Source organism: Sinohyriopsis cumingii, chromosome 1 (genome assembly GCF_028554795.1).
Source record: "Sinohyriopsis cumingii isolate HCF-2022 chromosome 1, ASM2855479v2, whole genome shotgun sequence".
In the NCBI taxonomy this organism is placed as follows: domain Eukaryota; kingdom Metazoa; phylum Mollusca; class Bivalvia; order Unionida; family Unionidae; genus Sinohyriopsis; species Sinohyriopsis cumingii.
The window spans coordinates 190,706,346-190,725,559 of record NC_142961.1 but is presented as its reverse complement, the minus strand read 5'-3'; the positions used below and the strand labels follow the sequence as shown (position 1 = coordinate 190,725,559).

The 19,214-nt window shown below is 34.6% G+C and overlaps 1 protein-coding gene across 2 annotated transcripts in view; it reads right to left on the bottom strand.

Annotated features, from left to right (window-relative positions):
- Window positions 1–1,131: 1,131 nt before the first annotated feature.
- Window positions 1,132–19,214, bottom strand: part of LOC149808576 (store-operated calcium entry-associated regulatory factor-like) — a 32,565-nt gene continuing 14,482 nt past the window's right edge. The window contains exons 5-8 of one of the 2 annotated variants that reach the window (XM_089979402.1): window positions 17,362–17,472; window positions 14,225–14,355; window positions 7,564–7,763; window positions 1,132–5,138 (exon numbers count right to left, since the gene is read on the bottom strand). In XM_089979402.1, the coding sequence (XP_089835528.1) occupies window positions 4,786–5,138; window positions 7,564–7,763; window positions 14,225–14,355; window positions 17,362–17,472 (795 nt within the window). In that variant the 3' untranslated portion in view covers window positions 1,132–4,785. The remainder of the gene's footprint in view (window positions 5,139–7,563; window positions 7,764–14,224; window positions 14,356–17,361; window positions 17,473–19,214) is intronic. The other variant, XM_089979411.1, reaches the window with a different exon arrangement.

Genomic DNA, 19,214 nt, shown 5'->3' with positions numbered 1-19,214 from the left:
TTAATTTGTAACTTTCAGTTTGTACATATGGTAGCAGTTAAGTATTCATGTTGATTTCTACTGGCTCTTTTTGGTTTGATTAAATTGGAGCAGGGTATTATTGATTTGATGTTTAGACCCTTTAAAAAAATGCTTACCTATTGTCCAGTATACATTTTTAATGATTTCCATGACAACTTATTAAATATTGAGGTCATAATTCCTGGGGTACAGTTATTATTGGATGTAATAAACCTGGCTGCTCACTTTTGGATTTTTTCAATTTCACCCTCTAAAACCTGGGAATGGGGGTTACAAAAATGTATAAGCATATCCTAAAATGAGTCCAACTAAACTCTTTAAAGCTAATTCTTTTTCATTCTGTGAGGAAGATGACAAAATACATCTTAACAGGGCTAGATTACAATTTGCTTTTGGTACACGATTCATGAATTTGAAGATTCCATTTCTGATCATTAGTAATTGTGACCCCTAAATATTTCATTTAACTAAGGGATTCTAAATAAGTACCACCGAATGAATATGACATACTGGTATTATGGCATTTATTTTTTTGTCATCTGCATTGTACTGCATTTTTTTAGGTTGGAATAGCATACCCCATTTTCATGACCAATATCCAAGTTTTTTAATGTTACTAAGCAACATCTTGGTATTTTAGTATCTTGATGGGTTTTGATTTACATGAGGCATACACAGTGACCTGCAAAGAATTGAATTTCAGAGTAAATTTGAATCGTAATATCATTGATGTGCAGGGAAAAGAGCACAGGTCCAAGTTCTGTGACTCAAAGGTACTCCAGAAGCTACTAGATTTGGAACCATTTAGTGCCACTACACACTATTCTTGGAAACAAAAAAGGGTCTCTCCAGTGTAGAGTTTTACCTGCAATTCCTTAATTAAATAGTTCACTCTTTAATAATTCATGGAGGACAGTGTCAATAATGTCAAAAGTGTTTTCAAAGTCAAATACAAAAATTCTACTCGATCACATTTATCTAAATATTTAGCCCAATCATGAATAATATATATTATGAAATTATGAAGCTATACATAAATAAACAGAACACTATCTTTTTTAAAAGTCTGTATAAGTCTTACTGCATACAAATGATGAGAGAAGAAAAGAGAACAATGATAAAATAATTTATTCTTAAGCAATGTGCTTGTGCATTATCATCATGCTTAAAACAGTGAAAGAGCTTGCTTGGAAACATGATATAAACTATTACCACTTATCCAACTATAGCATGCTATGGATTCATTACAATGTAGAATAGCAAAGTAAATAAAGTACCTGGTAAAACACAGAGAAAGGAGTTTTTCCAATTCCAATCATATGTTGGGATTTCATCAGAACCTGGAGCTGGAGATTTTTCTTCGATTGGTTTGGCTTCTAACCTAAGTAACTCTAGGAGATTACCCCATTTTTGAATGAAATTAAACCAGATCGCTCAATGTTTACTTTTTTCAACATATGCTTACTTCAGAAAGAATAAAAACTTGGTCCTATATAAGCATGCTTTCTATGAAGTGCATACATTTATAAAAAATGCATCAGTGATCCACTCGAAACCATGGAAATTTAAGGATTTGGCATACAGAGTATGAAAATGCTGAAAATGTGAAATACCATAACTTGTCTATTCTACCTGTAAAAATTATCATTCCACTTTATTATCATCACACAAATAAACAAAGAAAATAATTATCATGCAATGTATTTCATGAAAAAAGCAAAATGATCATAACAAATAAAGACAATCATACTCACCAATTAGTATAAAATTGAACATATCAAATATATATAATATAGTTCACATAGACTCACAAAGCATTATCTTTATGGAATGAAGAAAACTGACACAGATATATTTACAATGAAATCATCCAAAATGATATTTACAATAAATCATCCAAAATGATATTTACAATAAATCATCCATAATGATTCTAATGGGTATTTTAATATAATCATCTCTGTTTGGACAGAAAGAAATGTGTTACAATGTCTGCTTATATATTGAATAAACAGTCCATAAAAGTGAAAAATACAGCTGCACTCTAAATGTTCTTTACACTTGCCTGATTGCTCACTGCTGTGAGTAGGATTATAAGAGAACTTTTACTTTCTTTCAAATACAGTACATTAAATAGAAGGTAATGTTTACATTACAATAATACTTAATGATTCCTGAAGACCTAAGGATCATACAAGTCATACAGTTTATGTACAAGTTCTCTTTCATTAGGCATGAGAGAATTAACAAATATAATTTATATGAAAACATATATCATTCTATTTATTATAAACAATGCAGTCAAAAACTTTTGTTCTCACTTCTCTGTTTCATTGTCAACAAAAAATAAAGGTACTTGTGTAGATTGTTTCCACATAAAAGCATTGCACGAAACGAAATTAGTAGTAATTGTCAATAAACTATGTTACCCTATTGGACAAATGGTTATAGGGAGCATGGAGTGACATCATATAAAATTTTATCACTGGTGCAAAGAATGTACGTCAAAAAGAACCTCTGCAGTTGAAGTAGTTGCTGACGGAAGTTGCATAGCTAATGCCAAGTCATGTTTCCAGCTGCAGCTAACAATTCACCAGTGAGTTCAGTAATTCACTGAAGGAAATTATCAAAGGCAATGGTCAGTAATTTTATGAAAAATTTGCCCGACATGTATAATTAATGGGCAAGTAGCATCAAAGCTCATTAAAGGATGGACAGTGAAACCCTGCCATAACATGATGACCAGGGTCCGCAAAGTGATTCATACAATGTGCCATATCATGCTATATCTATACAAGCCAGTTAACTGAAGAAAATATTGCATGTGCATCCTAGAGATAAAGTGGGTGGGGTGGGCAAAACTACGGGAATCTGTGAGGCAGTAGCCAATATGAATTGCTATATAATAGACAAGAGATATTTACAGTGGTGATAACATATTTAATATCTATTTTTTGGCTATGAAACATGCATTGGTACATACATATACATGTATGAGAAAAGTAACAACAATGTAAATAGAGTATGTCTCATCACTGAATGATCTAAATGTATCCATAATAGTAATCCTATTAAAAAATCTGTACAAGGAAGCATAAGTTCTAAAATTTCCAAAACCATTCAAACCCATGCTTAATTTCCAATACACTCGCACTAATTAAACACTGCATGTTTTTAGAAAACATTAATATACGCTGGACATGTCCCAAGGGATTTCTGACCAACAATAAAATGCATATATCAGAGATCAGGGGTTTCTGATTTAGGTTTTAAAAATAGTGAACTTCATACACATGTCCTGACCTCATAATTTATCAGAGAATGATCAATTTAACATGTGTTTGGTTTTGGTGTTTATGGCACAGTAACAAATGTAAGTTATTTCATGCCAAGGCAATTGGTTCAAAGTGAATTTCGCAAGGACACACCATGGTAGCTGACCCATGCTGGCCCGATGGTAGGATTTGAACCTATACACTTTCAGTCATTAGTCCACATGCTAAACACTGAGCCACCGTGGCTCCCCAATTCAACAGGTGTAAAACTGCCTAAACCATGTCTGGGAGAAAACCATTCTATTTTGTGGGTAAAGAGTATTGTATATACTCATTTACAAGTGGACCATTTTTACTATACAAAAATCTATTAATGTAGAGTAGGGGTTAACTTTATAAGCGAGATGTAACGAAAATTGTTGACACATCTGTTCAGTTGCAGCAATTCTTTAATATAATTTCAAAGTCTGTGTGATCAAAGTGTATCTTAAGACCCCAAGCTCAACCTCTACATAAATAATGGTGCAAATTTATCAATGGTCAGTGTTTTGTCTATTACATGTATGGATCAATGACAAAAACTGTTCCTGACAATGTAGGTGATATACTTATTTCAGTAATGACATTGTTTAGTGCACAATCGCATATGATGGTTCACTGAAAATGTGTTGGTGTCCTAATGCTTTTGCTTAAATAGGTATGTGAATTAAATGAGTGATAAATTCAAGTGTGAAACTTACTCAAACCATTACTTATTACTTGCTTGTTGCTTGGGTGTGCCTGATAATTAAGCCAACCTCTGTTGGCTTTACTCTCAACTTAGCAATGATTGTACACAGGATGGATTGAAACATAAAGATGATAATTATCACCTTTTTAAGGTGCTAACTTTCTCTCAAATATGAAGCAAGAAACATATTTTTTTCTTCTTCAGGAATACAGAACATGTAGCAAAATGAATAAACGAAAATCTTTTTATATTGGTATTGACGCAAAGCAGTACTTAAAGAAATCAATGAAATTATTGTAAAATTTCAAGAGCCATGCCACAAACTTGCTATATCAAATCTGTTATAATAAAGCATGGTATTGCAGAGATTTGCTGTAACAGCTGATAAATTTCCACCATATTTAATTAAAACCAAGTCAAATATTGAAGAAATTATAATATAATCATACTGCTTGCACCTTCAAGACTTAAGCCAGTAAAACTTAAATTATTCTCTCTCTCAAATTCAACTGCTTACCCTTATCACATGCATTTTAAATTGTAGTTATCTACACATTTTAAATTGTAGTTATCTACACATTTAAATTGTAGTTATCTATGCATTTTAAATTGTAGTTATCTACACATTTTAAATTGTAATTATCTACACCTTTTAAATTGTAATTATCTACACATTTTAAATTGTAATATTCTAGTAATTAACAAACCATGAAACAATATCACAGGATAACAAAATGATAGTTGCAACCGGCTATGACATCAACGTCTTTTAGTTCCCCCAAACCCTGAGGCTGTCCTAGTTCCGCTGCTGAAGGAAGTTGTGGAGGGTCTAGATGGTGCCCCACCATATGATGTAGATGATCCAGTGTAGCCTGATCCCCAGCCACTAAACGGGCTGCTCCAGGTGCTACCCCCCCACCAAGAATTGGGGCGGTAGTATGTTCCTGGGGTTGCATATGTGTTTCCATAGTAACCACGGTTTCTGTTTCCTAAAAGATAACCAAGAAAACCACCAGTAGCTGCCCCAGTCCAGAAGCCAGATGACTCTGTTCCTGTGCCATGATAGGAAGCACCGCTGCTGTAACCACTGGTTCCAGTTCCATAACAGTTATCTGAAATTATACACATTTTTTAATAATTTATGACAAAACTGAACAAGGTATAGGTAAATTTACAACATACTACATACATCTTGTTTCATGATAAAGGTAAGCACTGCAACTTGTGCATGGAATTATAGGATGCCTGCAAATCTATGGTAAATGTACAACATAAGTGTGTGAGTGAATTGGATTTTTAATGTAGCTTTAACAATTTTTCAGTCATATCACTATGATGTCTGCAGTGTGACAGTTTATAGTGATATCTAGCACTGGGGCATCATGCCACAGACATACAGCATAATATCCCACCCAGTCACATTATCCTGATACCAGGCATACCAGTCGTAACACTAACCTCTTAATGCTGAGTGCCAGGTGAGGCAGCTGCTAGTACCATTTTTATAAGTCCTTGGTATCACTTGGCTGGGTTTGAACCTGTGACATCTTGCATCAGAGGCCAAAACAGTGCATTTTATCCACAAGTCCCCGTCATGAAAGACTACACTTTTTATAAGGTTACTACAGGTGACACTCATTTTACACCAATTAGATTCATGTGCTTTCATTTTAATGCCATTTTTAATGAAGAAATAACATTCAGTTTGTGCTGCTGTGTTCACTTTTATGTTGTCACTGGCCCCATGTGCAGCCCATGTACATATTATATGTATTCATTTGTTTTAAAATTATGCATAAATAATTACTTGAAAATTTAGAAGTGTAAATTGCCAAAGAACTTTCTTAATTTACAATTAACTTATGGGATAATTACTTTTGATTAATGCCATAACCTCAATTTTACTGCAGAAGGAGTTGCTTCTAAGGAGTGAGGATGAAGATGATTGTAAAAGTCCTGCTATAACACTGATTGGTGTCCACAAAACACTCATATTTGCTGGACATGTCCACAGGGTCGGAGGGGTCTTGGGTGACTGTGGTCTAAGGCATTTGCCTTTACAGCTCACATGTCTCACCTCTGTCCATTTGAGTTCAAATCTCAGCTTGACCAACTTACGTGAGAAAGCTTGTCAATAGCATCCCAAGGGGTCAGTCGTTCTTCCAGGATTCTTTTTCCATTAAATATATTGGCCAGTCAGTGTATAGCCTATCATGTACTGAAAAATGTTGTTAAACTCCACAAAATTAAACCAAACCAAAGGGTCTACATTTTTACCAACACTAAAATGCATCAATCAGACACTGGGAGTTTCTAAAAGGACACTTGTATTTAGGCTTGAAAAATACTTGAAACAATTAGACAGGTGTGTACAAATGCCTCAAAACAGCTTTAGTAGTAAACCATTCAATTTCATGGGTAATGTATGAGCTTCATAAAAGCAATCTAGTTGTTCTCTAAAAGACAAAGTGAAAGATACATCAAATAAACCAAATATTAATTGAAAACTTTATGACTCTGTATTAATGCTGAGCAAAAACAGGCTGTATTTTTGGGTATAATAGCAAACCCTTCAACCTAAAAACTTAAATGGTTCTGTTCCAGTCGGTTATCCTCACAATGACATGCGGCCTGTGTATATTTGGGGTGATCTGCAATTGCTGTTTGCATTTCTGAATTGAAATAAAATGGATTAAGATGATGGTGGGGATGACTAAAACCACTCCAGACAATCTGGGGGATAAATTTGTTTCAATGAATGTGGATGACAATGGATTGAGCAGGTTTTGGTGGTCTACTCTTTGCCCTTATACAGGTAGGTAAAGTAGCTGCTTTATAAATTCACACAACTTTTCAGATCACTGCATTGTCTGGTTGAGTATGCCAGATCATTGAGCAAACATCCATTAGGTATTGTTTTCTCTGGACTGAGCTAGATTTGTACACAGGATGTATTGAGGACAAACACAAAGATTTAATGGCTTTACTGTTGATGGTTCCATTATAATCAGATTAACAATTATCGGCTTTTTAAGATGCTAATGTCTTTTTCACAAATAAACAAGAGGCATTAATCACACATTTTGTTTCTTCGATAATACAAAACATCCTGCCAAATTAATGTTTATTTTGGCACAAGAGATTTGTAGTACTTAAGGAAATTGGTGAAATTATTGTAAAATTTCATGATCCATGGAACGATGATACTATATCCAAGAATGTGGCATAGCAAAGCATGCTACAGTGGAGCTTCACTGTATGCTGACTGCTGTTGTTCACAAGTCATTGCTCTTACAAATTGGTTAAGAAATGATACAGTTTCTTTCAAGTGACATTCGTCTTATGCAGGTGAAAATAAAACAAATGATATATATTGTTACGAGATGCATGACTGCTTTGCCAGGCATGAAGCTCACGGTCATTTTCAAGTATATACTCTGGATATTACATACGAAAAATTGCCTAACAATACAAATCTGATTTTTAAGATAAATTTCGAGCTGAATGGACAATAATTAAAATCATGCTTTTACTCACCACCTTGAGGAATGTACTCTGGACGGAATCCTGCAGGTGGAGGCCTGTTGCCACCATAATCAGGAGATGGACTGTCAGATGGATAGTCTGATCCTGACCTTCCTCCTGCAATGCATACCTTGTAGACAACAAAGATAACTCCAGCAATGACCACAAGAACGAATAAATCTTGTATAATGGATCCAGCCTTCTTGCTGTAACTGAAAAGCCAAATAGATATCTTTTATCACCCTGCACTCATACTGTCATAATAAGATTCATAAATCTTGGTGACGGGATATATCATTACTATACCTCCTCACAGAAGTAGGTCACTGTAACATTTATTTCACATTTCACTCCCTTGGTTTCAGTCTCAAGCAGTATTTATGCCTGAATCATCAAACCAATGTTGTATGCATCCCTATTACTACCATACCCTTACAAAAAGAGTGATTGTGACCTACATTTAACATTTTATTGACTGCTTTTTGTTCCCAGTAATTTTATGTTAAAAGTTCATTTCTTGAATGCTGTTTATATTCTTGTCATGAAACTTGATAACAATGCATCTCTGCTGCTACTATGCCCTCAAAACAAAAGGCCATTGTGACCTACATGTTATACTTTACTAGCATGAGCAGAGTTTTTTTTCATGATTACAACAGTTTATCTATCCTAGACCTATAGATGGTATATTGTGATATGTTACCCTCTGCTGGTTAATATACATGTGAAAGAAGGGTCCTAGGTGGTGAAGTGGTCAAAGCACTTGCCTTTACAGATCATCAACATCTCACCTGTGTGTGGATTCAAACCTCAACTCAGCTAATTTAAGTATGTAACAAAGCTTGCCAATAACTTCCTGTAGGTCATTGGTTCTTCCTGGGGTTTTCCCAGGTTCTTCTGCCACCAAAATATACTTGCTGCCATGAATAGTCCATCATGTGCTGAAAAATGGCTTTAAAGCCACAAAACCAAACATGTGAATGAGTATAAGAGTTATCTGAGCAGACTGCATGGCTTCATGTAGGGCCTCAACTGTGGTTAATCATGGTTAAATAATAATGCATGTACAGCTGCCACTCAAAGATTGCTCAAAGCGCTTGTGACAGTAATATTGGGCTTCTAATGTTGATCAATAGCTTTTCAAAGTCTGAATTTTTTTCTTCCTTTCAACTGCTGATTTTTGAAATCTCTGATATTGCTGAGCAATAATATTTTTGAAATTAGCCAATGAGGCAGCCATTCTGGATGTAAGATTGGCATCATTTTTATTTAGGACAAATGGAAACCATTAGAAGACTTTTGGTGAAAACCCCCATGTTGATATGACCATCCATTCAGGAGAATTAGTGACAAGATTTTCATTATCACATCCATACTTGTGGTCAAATCGGTACCATTTTCATTCAGGACTCACTAGATACCATAATTAGTCTGTGGGTAAAAACTGCATGCCAATATGACTTTCCATTTAGGTGAAGTTGCAATCAGGATAGCTGCCTTGGTGGCCACATTGGATGTCAGATCAATACCATTTTCATTTAGTTCTAATTATGACATGATAATAGGTCTTCTTGTGAAATCCAATGTTGATATGACTTTCTATTCAGGAAGAGGAACTGTAAGAATTTCAAGATGGCTGCTGTGGTGGCCATATTGGGTATTGGATCAGCCATACCTTTTATTTAGAACTACATAAGTCTTCTGGTGAAAACCACATAATGATATGACTTTCCATTCATTAGGTGAAGCAACAACAAGATGGCTGCTGTGGTGGCCATATTGGATATTAGATCAGTCATACTGTTTATTTAGAACCAGCTAAACACATAACTCTTCTGATGAAAACCCCATACTGATATGAGTTTCCATTCATTAGGTGAAGCAACAACAAGATGGCTACTGTGGTAGCTACAATGAATGTCAGATCAGCACGATATTCAATGACAGGATCAACTAGACATCAGAAGAAGTCTTTTAGTGAAACCTTATATTGATATAACAATCTTTTTTAGGTGAAAAAGCGATAAGATTTACAAGACAGGTAGTGTTGTGTATATTGGATATCCTGGGAGCAGCATTTCATTTATAGTTAAGATCAAACATCATATGATCACTTCTTACGAAAAACCCTAAACTACTAAAACTTTCCATTCAGGAAGGGTAGAGATAACATGATTTTCAAGGAGGCTGCAGTTGTGGCCATACTGAATGTCAGCACAACATTACCTTTATTCAGAACTGAGTAAACATCATAAAAGGTCTTTAACTGAAAATTTCATACTGATATGACCATCCATTCAGGACAGCAATTACAAGAGTTTCATGAAAGCCACTGTGGCAGCCATACTGAATGTCAAAGCAGAACCATTTTCATATAATACCAACTAAACAACATAAGAAATCTGTTGGTGAAAACTCAATGCAAACATGAGTTTCCATTCAGGAATAGTGATAACATTATTTTTAAGATGGCTGTCATAGTGGCCAGATTTGATTTCAGTTTAGCATCCTTTTCTTTTAGGAACAACATCATAGAAGTCTAGAGAAAACCCCATGCTGATGTGATCATTCAATTAGGAGTCTAGAGAAAACCCCATGCTGATGTGATCATTCAATTAGGAGTCTAGAGAAAACCCCATGCTGATGTGATCATTCGATTAGGAGTCAAGAGAAAACCCCATGATGATGTGATCATTCAGTTAGGAGTCTAGAGAAAAACCCATGCTGATGTGATCATTCAATTAGGAGTCTAGAGAAAACCACATGCTGATGTGATCATTCCATTAGGAGTCTAGAGAAAACCCCATGCTGATGTGATCATTCAATTAGAAGTCTAGAGAAAATCCCATGCTGATGTGATCATTCAATTAGAAGTCAAGAGAAAACCCCATGATGATGTGATCATTCAATCAGAAGTCTAGAGAGAACCCCATGCTGATGTGATCATTCAATTAGAAGTCTAGAGAAAACCCCATGCTGACGTGATCATTCAATTAGAAGTCTAGAGAAAACCACATGCTGATGCGATCATTCAATTAGTTGTCTAGAGAAAACCCCATCATGATGTGATCATTCAATTAGGAGTCTAGAGAAAACCCCATGCTGATGTGATCATTCAATTAGAAGTCAAGAGAAAACCCCATGATGATGTGATCATTCAATTAGAAGTCTAGAGAAAACCCCATGCTGATGTGATCATTCAATTAGGAGTCTAGAGAAAAACCCATGCTGATGTGATCATTCAATTAGGAGTCTAGAGAAAACCACATGCTGATGTGATCATTCCATTAGGAGTCTAGAGAAAACCCCATGCTGATGTGATCATTCAATTAGAAGTCTAGAGAAAACCCCATGCTGATGTGATCATTCAATTAGAAGTCAAGAGAAAACCCCATGATGATGTGATCATTCAATCAGAAGTCTAGAGAGAACCCCATGCTGATGTGATCATTCAATTAGAAGTCTAGAGAAAACCCCATGCTGATGTGATCATTCAATTAGGAGTCAAGAGAAAACCCCATCATGATGTGATCATTCAGTTAGGAGTCTAGAGAAAACCCCATGCTGACGTGATCATTCAATTATGAGTCTAAGAGAAAACCCCATGCTGATGTGATCATTCGATTAGGAGTCAAGAGAAAACTACATGCTGATGTGATCATTCGATTAGGAGTCAAGAGAAAACCCCATGATGATGTGATCATTCAGTTAGGAGTCTAGAGAAAACCCCATGCTGACGTGATCATTCAATTAGAAGTCTAGAGAAAACCACGTGCTGATGTGATCATTCAATTTGGAGTCTAGAGAAAACCCCATGATGATGTGATCATTCAGTTAGAAGTCTAGAGAAAACCACATGCTGATGTGATCATTCAGTTAGGAGTCTAGAGAAAACCCCATGCTGACGTGATCATTCAATTAGGAGTCTAGAGAAAACCACATGCTGATGTGATCATTCAATTAGGAGTCATGAGAAAACCCCATGATGATATGATCATTCAGTTAGAAGTCTAGAGAAAACCACATGCTGATGTGATCATTCAGTTAGGAGTCTAGAGAAAACCCCATGCTGATGTGATCATTCAATTAGGAGTCTAGAGAAAACCACATGCTGATGTGATCATTCAATTAGGAGTCTAGAGAAAACCACATGCTGATGTGATCATTCAATTAGGAGTCTAGAGAAAACCCCATGATGATGTGATCATTCAGTTAGGAGTCTAGAGAAAACCCCATGCTGACGTGATCATTCAATTTGAAGTCTAGAGAAAACCACATGCTGATGTGATCATTCAATTAGGAGTCTAGAGAAAACCCCATGATGATGTGATCATTCAATTAGGAGTCTAGATAAAAACCCATGCTGATGTGATCATTCAATTAGGAGTCTAGAGAAAACCACATGCTGATGTGATCATTTAATTAGGAGTCTAGAGAAAACCACATGCTGATGTGATCATTCAATTAGGAGTCTAGAGAAAACCCCATGATGATGTGATCATTCAATTAGGGGTCTAGAGAAAAACCCATGCTGATGTGATCATTCAATTAGGAGTCTAGAGAAAACCACATGCTGATGTGATCATTCCATTAGGAGTCTAGAGATAACCCCATGCTGATGTGATAATTCAATTAGGTGGAGCAACAATATCATGATTTTTAAGATGGCTGCTGTGTGGTTGCCATTTGGATATCTGAGCAGCATCAATTTTATTAATGACTAACTACATTGTAAGAATAATGTGCACATAACATTTCATGTCTATTATCTCAAATATACAAAGATCTTTGTGTATCTTGAAAAACAATTCTGACCAAAGACTGCATAAATCATTTATTTAAGCCCCAAAAATAAATATTTTTGTACTTTTCCAAAGGTAAAATTTCTGGTTCATTCCAAGGCCAAAAATGTGTTTCCTATTACACTGGTTATAAAATTATTGTAGGTATGTTGTTTTTTTAAAAAAACATATATATTATAACGATTAGTATATATAATGTACTAAGTGCTTCAAAGTACTGGACAAAACTGGCTCAATTTGATGCACACATCAATTTCAGGAATTTCTTTTTTAACCATGGGGGAAGGGAAGTGCAAGGGTCAGCATTGAGAAACTGGGGTGGCTGGCTGACTCAAAACACACATGTTTGTTGGGGGAGTGCCTAATTTTTGTCAGCCTTTCAAATATGAAGGAAAATGGTGTTCCCTTTGTTCTCAAATTAAGAACCAAATGGGTAATTGAGTATGTTAAAGAGATAAGCATACTGATTTTAATGAAATATTACCTTAGTTATCAGCTGAAGAACAAACAGATAGAGTATGACTGAGATCAGCATACTGATCATACTAAAATAATGCCTTGGTTCTTGACTGAAGAACTAAAGGATAACTGAGCAAAGACATTATCCAGATCATATTGATATATCACTGTCATGGATAAAGGCAGCTGTTCAGAAAAACTCTGACTCTGACCTCCTTTTAAGTCTGTATTCAGCTCAGTAAGCTGAAACATTCATTACAGAAATTCATTGTGAAATTTTCTGAATTTCAAACTTTTCATACAAAAAGAAGGAAAACTTGCAAGCATGCTGAAAACAATTGCTGATTACCAAAAAAAAGACATTATTTAAAAATGTTTTATACTTATATACAAGTTTCTGAACAGTAATTGAACTTGATGTTAATTGTTAAAACTTTGACAAGTTTTTATCAGTGGTCCTATGCTCTACATTTTTAGTGTAGTATTTGATCAAAACACTTACAAAGAAGGCAAATATACACTGAAATTGATAAATCCACATACATAACATCTATCACCAGCTGTCGGTCAACTGTTATTATCAGGGGTACTGCAAACAGCAGATGACATGTCCATCAAGTGACCTTATCCCTACTAATGACCTTGACCTTTAACTAGGGATTCCAGTATTATATAAGGTGTGGGCTTGGGAACAATTTTATAAAATATATGAAGGGTCAAAAACAGACAGGCTTGACAAGGACACAGACCACTTATGCACAGTGCCCTTTACCTTGAGAGCAAGTCTTACTGTTAATATGTGAGAAACTGTTGTGTAGAGGGGAGGTGGCTATGGGTCACACTGTTTGACCATGACACACTTGGGCAAATGTTCATGAAAATATCTACATTGGTTTAAAAGGTATATCAGGACAAGGATACAAGTCACAGAATTGAATTTCCCTTGCTATTAACTTGACCTTAAGGTTGAGGGCATGGCTATGTACATGACATACTATTAATACATAATTGGTTCCAAAGTTCATTCATGAACAAGGAGCCTGGGTTATGAAAAATGACACACCATATGTCATGATATATAATCTGGGCAAAGTCTCACTAAAAAATTCTTCAGTAATTCAAAGTTAAAGGCTAAAAGTCACAAAATTACATTTTTCCTTGCTGTGACCTTGACTGTGCAGCATGGGTCTTGGCTATGATATGCAACACTGATTTGTTATGTTATAAACTTGAACAAAGTTTCATGAAAATCTCTTCAGTCATCATGGCAATATGCTAATGAGTGGCTCAATTCTAGTGCTTTGTAAAATTAAAAGTAAGACAATAAGTTCATTTCAGTCTTAAGTATGTTTGATATTGTACACTTAAGATGAATGACTACATTAATATCAAGGTACCTTCAAGTTGCTCACCTGTACTGAGATGGATAAGATGACCTATCATGGTAGTCCTGATCATAAACATTCTGTTGTCCAGCGTAACTCTGTCCAGCATATTGCTTTTTCTGGTAACCTTCTTCAGTCAGATCAATTCTGTACTCTAACTGAAAGGTCAGAGAATAAAATATTTACAGGATAAATATCTTGCATCATTTACACACACAGACACAAATTTTGTTTCCTACTTGCTGATCTATCTTCTCCTAGATAAATCTAAAATTATATTATATTCCTTAACTCTGTATATATTTTACTGAATGCAAATACTGTAATTATTCTAATTATGTCCAAGCTGTATAAGTGTGATCCAAATAGTCCCCAATATGCATCTGAAATAAATCTGTTAATTGGAGTTTATACTTTTGTTATACACAACATTTAATGTTTGCCGATATAATCCTAGGTAATTATTAAGACCCACCCTTAAAGTACACCATCCACTTTTATTGGCAGTATAAGGAGTTAATCTGTGTAATTTTAGCATGGATTCCTGCATCTATTCTTGCTCTTATGGGGCACTGCCCTTGAGGTATAACTTGGAAACCATTGAAACCAGTACCCAAGGCAGCTGCTGTGGTTTGGTCATGCAAGCACAGGTCACATGACCAGATGGTTGCAGGTTTATATCCCACGATCTGACCAGTCCGAATTCACCACTGAATTTCTCAGGATTATTTTATCATGGATTTCTTTGTAGTAATTAAATATGAAAGTGTTTTAGCATGAAGACATGCTGGGTTATTATCATTATTTTTGTTAAAGTAAAGCTAAACAATACAAAATGAAATAGCGATTTGTGAAAACCTCTCATTCACAAGATTCTAATAATTCCCTGTATTGTGCCAACTAATCTTACAAATATAATTTTATTATTGAATCATTATTAAATTAGAGTCTTACTTGTTATGTTGTTAGTTTAGTCAATTTCTTTCATTTAAATTATAAATCATTCATTATAATCCCAGCAAGAGCCATGGTGGCTCATTGGTTAGGGTGCATGACTCACAAATGAAAAGGTGCAGTTTGAACCTTACAAGTGGACCAGCATGGGTCAGATACTGTGGTGTGTCCTTGGGCAAAGCAGTTTAATCCAACTGCATTGGCTCTAAATAACTTTGTGTTGCTGTACCATGAGGAACAAACCAAATCAAATCTATAATCCAACCAAGTATTTTATTTTGTTCTTCTTCAAAGCTTGTTCTAGTATAATGTATTCTAAAATTAATTTTTTTATGTTTTAAACTCTTTGTGCAAAGAGAAGAACTAACCCCAAATCTTTGATTCTAAATAATCCCAATCAGAATTACTACCCTAGCTTTCATCTAACAATAAATCTAGGTCAGTAGGATGCTTTCTGTAGAAATTTATTCCAATGTTGTTGATTGCGTACGCATGAAAACAATTGTTTCAAGGCTCTATATTTTCATCTATATTTGCTGGCACGCCAGAATTATTTGTCCACTGAAAGGATATACTGTATTAAGCTTGCCAAATCTATTCAGCTGTATTTCTTTAGAGACAAAGTTGTGTAAATGCTCTACTTTATTTATTAGCACCAGCCATAACTGATGGCTGATGAGTAACATTTTATAAAAGACTGAAAGGTATTCGAGCTAGGACACTTTCTGTCAAATTTGATCAAAGTCTCTTGAGTCGTGTTTAAGGAAAAAATTGTTAAAGATTTTCTAATTTTATCAGCAGCAGACTGCTTAAGGCCTTTCATGCCAGAATGCTTTCTACAAAATTTCATCAAATTCTGTTGAGAGGTATTTTAAAATAAATTGTTTAAAGGTTTTAACAGTGAACTGGCATCATTTACATTTATTTGATAGCCCTTATTACCAGAACGTTCTATGTCAAATGTGATGAGCTGTTTCTGAGTTGTTTAAAGTTAGGTCTCCTGTAAGTAATGGCAGCCAAAGGTGGATTAGCATCATTTGTATAAATCTAAAAGCCCTTTAAATTCTGTTCCGCAATGTCTGGGAAGGTCAATTTTAGGTTTTTCTTTTGTTTTTAGTAATGGTCGCCATATATATGATTGTGGACTGGTATCATTTACTAAAAATGTAAAGCCATCTATGCCAGGATACTTTTCAGCAGGTTTTAAGAAGTAAGTTATAGCCTTTTCTCTATTTTTAGTTACAGTGGCTATATCTCATGTTGGATTGGCATCTTTCGAACATATTTTAAGAAACTTCATGCTGGGATGCTTTCTTTCAAATAGTGTTCAATAAAAAGGTTATTTAAATGTTTTTCTTTTCTTAGTAATGGTGGCTTTATCAAGATGTGGATCAGCCTCACTTGAACAGTTGATTTATGGCTTATCTAGCTTTAGTAATGGTGGATATCTGATAGCAGACTGGCATCATCTGAACAAAATATGAAAGACCTAGGTGACTAGTTTTTTTTGTCTGTTTTTAAAACAATTTGAAAATGCTTTCTGTGAAATTTGGTCATATTATGTTGATCAGTTTCTGACAAAATATGTTTTTGCATTTGTTGGTGTTAATAGCACTTTTAATACATTAATTACTACATCACTGAAATGGAAGCTAAGTGCATTTTCCAAGGACACAATGAGACAGCTGACCCAGGCAGTTTTTGAGAAAAGTTTAAAATGTTTGCTATTTTAGCAATGACATCCATATCTGAATGTGGATTGACTTCATTTGAGCAAATTTAAAACACTTCACGACAGGATGCTTTCTTTCAAATTTAGTCAAACTCTGTTGACTGTTTTATGAGGAGAAGTTGTATAAATCAATGAATGGAAATTGTGTTACTGATGACTGAGGGACAATGCAAAATGAATATAAGCTCACATTATGTTATAAAACCCCTATTAAATCAATACCTTTCTAGGCAAGTCACTGGGGGTACAAATGATTTTCTTGAATGCATATTTGTTAATCTCGTACAAAGACACTGTTCAAAATATAAACTACTGTCAGATGTGTCAAGCAGCATGTATTTTGACAACACATTTTCTAATCATTGAATCAGGCAACCAAGATAGAAACTGATATGACTTCAACAAAGTATACAACTCAAAGTTTCAACTCGAAACAGGATTTAGGCTTTAAACAGAATAAAGCAATAATGTGTCTTACCCCGCATGATCCCCTGAGAATGTAGGGATCATCTGGATAATCATACCCCTCACATGACACTTCCACTGACCCAAACCTGTAACTGTTGTCCATATCGGTTTTGCACTCCCACTGAAATAAAAAACAACACATTACATAATATATTTAGTGCCAAAAAAAGAGTACATAGCCTTCTCATTTATTTATAGTAACTGACTGAAACCTAAATTACAAAGTTATATCCTGCAAAAAAAAATCTTTGAAATAAGAACAAAAAAAGATGTCTCACCTGGAACAGTAGAAAATGATTGAGCTGGCAGATGACTGATCTTGACAAGGCTGGATACCATAAACATTTTTTTAGGGAATATAACATCTGAGTAGATTTAGTGAGCAAACTAATTTTTATGCTCAACTGTTATCTAATGAATACTGCGATGTATAATATTAATGAGTGAACAGATGTACTAGACTAGCAGCTATAATTTTATTTATTTATCAAATCTGACAGCAGCTTTATTATGTCCCTCAATGTCGATAGCAGTTTTCATTATGTCCCTCAAAGTCGACAGCAGCTTTAATTATGTCCCTCAATGTCGATAGCAGCTTTTATTATGTCCCTCCATGTCAACAGCATCTTTTATTATGTTCCTCAATGTCGATAGCAGTTTTAATTATGTCTCTCAAAGTCGACAGCAGTTTTTATTATGCCCCTCAAAGTTGATAACAGTTTTTATTACGTCCCTCAAAGTCGACAGCAGCTTTTATTATGTCCCTCAATGTCGATAGCAGTTTTTATTATGTCCCTCAAAGTTGACAGCAGCTTTTATTATGTCCCTCAAAGTTGATAGCAGTTTTTATTATGTCCCTCAAAGTTGATAGCAGTTTTTATTATGTCCCTCAAAGCTAATAGCAGTTTTTATTATGTCCCTCAAAGTCGATAGCAGTTTTTATTATGTGAAGTTTAGCAATCTTTTGTGTTGGATTAGTGACGTTTAGCAATCTTTTGTGTTGGATTAGTGATGTTTAGCAATCTTTTGCATTGGATTAGTGAAGTTTAGCAATCTTTTGTGTTGGATTAGTGAAGTTTAGCAATCTTTTGTATTGGGTCAGTGAAGTTTAGCAATCTTTTGTGTTGGATTATCAAACTACCACACTTCATTTTCTCTAAACTGTGTAGCAACACATATTGTTTTTCAATGAAAGGTAAAATTGCCAAAACACATTTTTTTATCAGTAATTTGTTAAATTGTTATTTCCATATGATGCTGAAAAGACCAATTTGTCTTAGATTCATTGATGCTAGCATATAGTGATTTACATGCTTTTCAAGTAATTTCACAAGATTTTACCATTTCCCTCTGTGAAGAATTTTAAAATAAAAGAAGCATACATACATACATACATACATACAATGTCTTTCTGGGATTGCTGGATTCAGGAAGTAACAGAGCTTATTTCTGAACATTAATGTGATTGGAAATCATATTTGATGAAATAACCCTGCATATAAAAAATGTAAAAATGTGTAAGTGAAAACAAAAGCTTTAAAATCTAGAAAATTGTATAACAAGACAAGAAAATCAAATCAAGTTATCTACTTGCACCTACAAACATGCATTCCAAATTCTATTTTTTGACATTATATAGTTTTTATTAAATTGGGCTAAAAACAAGGCTTCTGTCTAAACCATTTTTTTAACAATAGAAAACTGCTACAATGGTCTGAAAATCTAATCAGGTTATCGACATATCAATACTGATAATTTCTTTAAAATTCAACAAAAATTTAATTTGTCTGCCTCAAGCGATTTTTTGTGTCATTACAAAGATGCATACAAAATTTTATTTAACTCTTTATTAAAAATGCTTAC